At 44.4% G+C, this 6639-nt stretch overlaps 1 protein-coding gene across 1 annotated transcript; it reads left to right on the top strand.

Moving 5' to 3' along the window:
* Nucleotides 1–239: 239 nt before the first annotated feature.
* On the top strand, nucleotides 240–5716 carry LOC149195682 (uncharacterized). The gene is made up of 3 exons (XM_089407993.1): nucleotides 240–462; nucleotides 2019–3232; nucleotides 3461–5716. Exons 1-3 carry the CDS (start codon nucleotides 240–242, stop codon nucleotides 5714–5716), a joined length of 3693 nt encoding a protein of 1230 aa, XP_089264119.1.
* Nucleotides 5717–6639: the final 923 nt, after the last annotated feature.

Below are 6639 nucleotides of genomic sequence, written 5' to 3'. Positions count from 1 at the left end.
AATTTATAAGTAAAACAAATTAAATATAAAAAAACGTATTTCAATAGTAACATTATAATTTTATCTATGAGAGGATTGAAGCTTCGGCTCCCGCTCTGCAACCTGCGAGATCCGCAGTCCGCGGGATTTGAAGCCTGCGCACGCGCCCGCGCTCTGCGAACACCGATCCCTGCAGGCGGGTCCGCCGAGGGCTTTCGCTTCTAGCTGCGGTCGATTAGGGTTTGATCTGCTAGCCCTCCATGGAGGAGCCGACTCCTCCCCAGGGGTCTTCCTCCCCTCCTCCGCCTTTCGCCGTTGAGGCCTTCAGATCCTTGCTGGCCTCACTGCCCAAGAAGAAATTTGTGGAAGCTGCCAAGTTCGTGAAAAAGCTAGAAGATATCCCCGAGATCGCCCTTCCTCCTGAAGGTCTGATTCAGGTAGCATTATCTCTGGCAGACCGTGCTCTGGTCAGTCAGTTTACAGGTCTCTGGCCTTCCCCGAAAACAACAGAGAACTGGGTCGCTAGGAACTGGGCTCCGTTGATAAAGAACAAGGTAACCTCTTACTTCCTCGGAAGAGGATACTTCTTATTTGAATTTTCAGAAAAAGAGGACAAGGATCTCATTTTCAGGAATGGCCCCTACTTCATGGGCCCTCAAGGGATGTATTTAAATAAATGGACACCAGACTTCGATCCGGCGGTGGATGTGCCTTCAGCGGTCCCGGTGTGGGTAAGGCTCCCCAACCTCCCTGTTCACTGCTGGAATTGGGACTCCTTGAAACATATAGGAAACACTCTTGGGAAATTCATAGATAAGGCCAACAACAAAGATCAATACGACTACACTAGAATTTGTGTGGAGGTAGATCTGGAGGTCAAACTACCATAAGCCATCAAAATAAGGGTAGGTCCTTGGATGCATGTTCATAAATTGGACTATGAACAGTTGTCGTTCAAATGCCGGAAGTGTCACGTCTACGGACATTTCGCCAGAGACTGCCCGTCCAAAGGGGTAGAAGAAAAAGGGAAGGAAGAAGGATGGAATCAGGCAAAAAGACCCAAAACTTCACTTAGGAAGAATGCAAATGCTAATGCTAGAGCTCCCCAAGCGGGATCTGCTCAGAAACCACCCATGGAAAGCCAAGGGAATAAATTTGAGATCCTTGGATCTGAAATCATGAATACGCAGGAGACAGAAATTCCGAAGGAGATCTCTCCAGCTAAATCCAAAAGCGTACCAGAGAGATCCAAAGGGAAGATGTCAGAAGAAGAAGAGGAAACCCAAGAGTCCGAGGAATCGGAAGAAGAAGGGGAAATAGGTGAATCACAGTCTACCCCCAGAAGATCTACAAGAGGGCGAATGTCAACAAAGGAAAAAAGAGACCAAGAAACATACAAAGACAAGCTTCAGGGTAGCCAACCAACGCTAGAGAAACTCCTAGCAAAAACCCCGAAGATGAAGAGGATCCAAACCCAGAGCTCCAAAGGAGCTCATCACAGCAAAAGTAAATGATGAAGATAGTCTCCTAGAATTGTAGGGGAATGGGCTCCAAAGCCAAGGAAGAAGCAATGAATAGTTTAATAAGACTGGAAGCCCCGGACATTCTCCTCATCCAGGAGACTAAATTGGAGGATTCAACCTTCCTCCAAGCAAGCAGAAAATTTTGGAAGAAAGACGGAGCGCAAGCAACCTCTGCCCGTGGAGCATCGGGAGGACTTGGGTCGCTCTGGAATCCAAATAAGTTTTCTTTAATCTCTGAGTCCCTAAACACTCATTGGATTTTGTTAAAATTGCAGCACTTAGAATCTAAGGAAATTATTTGTCTGGTCAATGTATATGCTCCTAACAATGCAGGTGAGAAAAACCTATGTTGGGACTCCATCAAAAACTTGGCAGATCTAGAAAATTTGGAGAACATAATCATAGCCGGAGACCTCAACCTCACCCTCCTCTCATCAGAAAAAAGAGGAGGCAGTATTGTCAGGGATCCGACAAGAGAAACAGTGGAAGATCTCATGCAAGATTGGGATCTGATAGACATTAAGCCGACTATTGGCAAGTACACGTGGTCAAACAAGAGAGTTGGCCCGGGTCACATAGCGGCAAGACTGGACAGATTCTTGGTGCAAAGCTCTTTTCTGCTCCTTGGTCTAGAAGCCAGATCGCGCATTCTCCACAGCAACATATCAGATCACAAGCCTATTAGCCTGGAACTGCTGACTCCCAAGGATCTGGGGCCTATCCCATTCAGATTCAGCTCTCTCTGGATCAAAGAGACAGACTTTATGGATAAGGTCAGAGACTGCTGGAAAGATCCAGTCAAGGGATCTGCCTTCTTTGTTTGGGAGGAAAAACTCAGAAGAGTTAAAGCCATGCTAAAAAACTGGGCTAAGACCCTGCCCAACCCTGCTGCGGAAAGGAAAAAAATTCAAAGCGATCTAGAAAGCCAGCATCTCCACCTTGAAACGGCTGAAATCACAAAAGAAGAATTGGAAAAGGAGGCCAAGCTCCAGCAAAGTCTCCACAAGGCCTGCCTGGCAGAAGAAGAGTATTGGAGGCTCAAGTCTAGAAGCCTTTGGCTCAAATCTGGTGATAGAAACTCCTCTTTCTTTCATAAACAAGCACAAGCTAGAAAAGGACGTAATTCCATCACCGAAATAAAAGAAGAAAACTGCGTCCTGAAGGACTTTGCAAGCATAAAAAAGGCAGCTTCAGATCATTTCGAGAAGCTGTACAGGGAAGAACTAGAAGCTGAGCAAAATGACAGCCTACTGGATGCTGTCCCTAGCCTCATCACCTCCAAGATGAACCAGGTTCTTGAAAGCAAAATCACGCAAAAGGAAGTCAAGGAGGCCCTTTTCGCAATGGATCCTGATAAAGCTCCGGGACCGGATGGTTTCACGCCTAGATTTCTACAAACCTGTTGGCAGATAGTTGAGAAGGAGCTCCTCAAAATGATCCAGAAATCCCAGGACTGTCAGAAGATTGGAGGCTGCACAAACTCAGCATTTCTCGCCCTCATTCCCAAGGAGAAAGGTGCAAATTCTTTCAGCAGATTTCGCCCAATTTCCTTATGTAATATTGGGTACAAAGTGATAACAAAAGTGATAGCTAACAGGTTGAAAAGAATTCTCCCTAAAATCATTCCGGACAATCAAGGTGGATTCATTCAAGGCAGGCAGCTGGTGGACAATTTCGTGCTGGTTCAAGAGGCGATCCATTCCAGCCTACACCGAAAGGAAAAAGGTATGGTTATTAAATTAGATCTAGCAAATGCCTTTGATCGTGTTAGACATAGGTTCTTGTTTGATGTGTTGCATAAACTGGGGTTTGGGAAAAACTACATAAAGTGGATCAAAGCATGCATTTCGGAGCCTTGGATTGCTCCCCTGGTGAATGGTAGGGCAGCTGATTTCTTCAAAGCCTCTAGAGGACTGAGGCAGGGGTGTCCCCTTTCACCCCTCCTATTCGTCCTCCAGGCTTCTGTCCTCAGCTTTTATCTAAACAAAAAGCAGCAAGAACAAGACATTGCTGGCCTGTGCATTGCAAGAGGGGTTAAATGCATCAACCACGCCCTCTTCGCTGATGATACATTACTGTTGGGGGCTGCTTCTCTGCATTCAGCTCTTAAATTCAAAGAAGTTCTGGACGACTACTGTAAGGTTTCAGGCAGCGTGTTAAACAAGGGCAAATGTCAGATTTACTGTTGGAATATCCCTGCTTCAACTGCAAACTCCATAGCCAGATGCCTCGGATTTGCAGCCTCCATTACTTGGTCCTCTTTTAAATATCTTGGTCTGCCAATCTTCCACAAGAGGGCATTGAGCAAAGACTGGTTCCCTCAGCTAGACAAATTCAAAGCAAAAATGCAAGCCTGGGGATCCTCTTGGCTCAATATTGCCGGCAAATCAGTGCTTATTAAGGCAGTGCTCAGCAGTCTTCCGATATTCAAATTCTCTGTCCTCCTGGCACCTGTGGGAATCATCAAAAAGATGGAGGAATTAATCAGGCAGTTCTTCTGGAAAGGAGGCAAACAAAACGATAAGAGAATTCCCCTAGTCAATTGGGAAATAGTCACCAAACCAATTTTTGAGGGAGGATTGAACTTCAAAGAACTCAGAGCTCAAAATCTAGCCATGGGAGCCAAATTAATTTGGAAAATCATTGCTCCTAATCCAAGTTGGGTACAGGTAGCATTGTGGAGGAAATACTTCAGAGGAATGAGGCTCAGATGCCTGGACCAGCCCAAAAATCAACTCAGAACTCCTTTCAGCATGTTCATTAACAGAATTGGCTCTCTGATAAGAGATCACTCTTATTGGATTCCAGGGAATGGCAAACGAATTCAGCTGTGGAACGACAGAATCCTGGATCGACCTCCGCTGGCAGAATCGAGGGACTTCACTGAGCTAAAGCGTTGGATGTCTGAAGCAAACATCAACACTCTGTGGGACCTCTCGACTTGGAAGGAGGATGCATGGGCGGGTTGGAAACAGCTCCCTGTTCCTTCCGCCTTGCAGACAGAGATGGCAACGCTCAGCGATTATTTGCACGGGCTGGCTCCTATACACGCGCGCAGGCAGGACGTGAGAGGATGGGGCAAAAATCGGATAGGCTACACAGTTTCTCAGGGATACACTAAGTGTCTTGAAAGACCCCACGTGCCTCCCAACCCTGCCCCCTGGGTAGGCATATGGAAATTCCCCTCAATTCCTAAAGTAGACCACTTTTGTTGGCTTCTCTGCCACCAAAAAATTCTCACAGATGACAGGCTCCAGAAAAGAGGCATCTACGGGCCTTCTAGATGCATGTTGTGCAAAGAAAACTCAGAATCTGCCCTCCACCTCATGATCGAGTGCAAGTTCGCAACCTCTATTTGGCAGGAGCTTCTTGTTTCCTGGAAATATAAGTTCAACTTCCCTACCTCAGTTTCGGATCTGTTCGCAGGCTGGATGGCCAGATATCCAGGCACACTCCCAAAAAATAAAACAATCAGGACAGCGTGGAGTGCACTGCCTAAATTCATCAGTTGGCAAGTCTGGTTGGAAAGGAACAGGAGGATATTCCGGAGCAAGGAACAGGACTACAGAATTGTTGCCAACTCAGTGAAAAGCCAGCTAGTCGAGTGGCTGGAAGACAAAGGAGATGACTCAAATCTAACTCAGCAGGATAGAGACTTGGGATCTGTCCTCAATTTTAATTTTCAAAAATCAAGAAGTCCTCCTCCAACCTACAAAGAATGGCAAATTAGGAAAACCGAAGAAGACTTTCAGGCCTGGCTGTCCAACCAACCACTTCCCTCTCTCTTCTTTGATGGGGCAGCAAAAGGGAATCCAGGAAAGGCTGGAGCTGGAGGACACATCATTAATCCAGATGACACATCCCCGCACAACTTTGCTTGGGGAATAGGCCATTCCTCTAGCATACAAGCTGAGGCGTTGGCCCTCTTTCAAGGTATCAAATATCTCAAAGAGCTGGGAATTGAGGAGGCAAATGTCTTTGGAGACTCCCAAGTAATCATAAAAGCAGTGGCGACCAACTCCAATCCAGCGGATCTACAACTAGCAAGGCTAATCACAAGGATCAAAAGCATGACAAAGTCCCTAAATCTGAATTATTTTCATGTTTTGAGAACAAATAATAAAGCAGCAGACATTGAGGCAAACAAGGCAGTCCACTTAGATGTCGGTACCATTCTCAAAGATAAGGAAATTCTTTGGGAACCAATTCCTTAAAGAGTCATGTTTTACTGCATTCTCCTGCACCAGTTCATTTGTATCTTTCAGCTCGGAAAATTAGCAGCAGAAGTGCACTTTAACAATTGTAAGAAGAGGAAGTTGATAAGAGTAGGCGCCATTTTCCTCTTGTTGGAAAGGCATGCTGAAATCTGTTCCTCCTTTTGTAACCGAATGTGTGGCTTTTAGCCAATCAGTTAATGAAATCCCATAACCGTTCTTGTAAAAAAAAACATTATAATTTTATCAATATTTTCCATATTAGTTATTTTTTAAAAATTAAAATTAAAATTAAAAATTAATTTACTAGTTTATTTTTTAAAATTATTAATAAATATAATTAATTATTTTATTTTATTTTTTAAATTAATAAATTTAATGTAGGAATATACAAGGTAAGTTCCTCAGACAAAACAACAAAGGACACCGCTCACAAACATATCACAGATCAATACACCAGTACTTTTGACGTGGTTAAAACCCTCAAAGAGGGAAACAGTCCACGGCCTGAGCCAACGCGGCCACTTCAGACAATTTATTAATAAAAGAATGAAAATTTACATAAGCTTCTCTCATGGACGGTTAACCTACAAATGACCCTCCATGCTCTTTAAATAGATATCATGGACCAATCGGGTGTTAAGCCACGAATCAAGTGTCGGTAATACCGAGGTGAGAATGAACCGCCGGATCACTACATATCGTGACCGCCGGATTGTAAGTTACAAAAATGTACATAGTAAAGAAACACACTTTACCTAACTCTATACTAGACCAAGTTATACTTAACTATTTCATATGTGTCTGAATATCCTAACATCCCCCCTTAAGAACAACTTGGGATAGGATTGAAGGATTTACAAATATGACACAATAGGAGAAGGAAGGAGGCACTAGAGCCTATCCCCCCTTATTGACAACTT

This window comes from Pinus tabuliformis, chromosome 2_2 (assembly GCF_031772625.1).
Source record: "Pinus tabuliformis cultivar Carrire ecotype Pingquan chromosome 2_2, CPIR1, whole genome shotgun sequence".
Lineage (NCBI taxonomy): Eukaryota > Viridiplantae > Streptophyta > Pinopsida > Pinales > Pinaceae > Pinus > Pinus tabuliformis.
The sequence above is the reverse complement of the archived record's forward strand: the minus strand, read 5'-3'. Positions and strand labels throughout refer to the sequence as shown.

Excerpts from the sequence above, each read along its gene's own strand:
- LOC149195682 (XM_089407993.1), top strand. The coding sequence starts at position 240 with ATGGAGGAGCCGACTCCTCCCCAGGGGTCTTCCTCCCCTCCTCCGCCT. Across the intron at positions 463-2,018 it reads TCTGGTCAGTCAGTTTACAG|ACATTAAGCCGACTATTGGC; the intron begins GTCTCTGGCCTT and ends GGGATCTGATAG. Across the intron at positions 3,233-3,460 it reads ACCGAAAGGAAAAAGGTATG|GCTTCTGTCCTCAGCTTTTA; the intron begins GTTATTAAATTA and ends TTCGTCCTCCAG.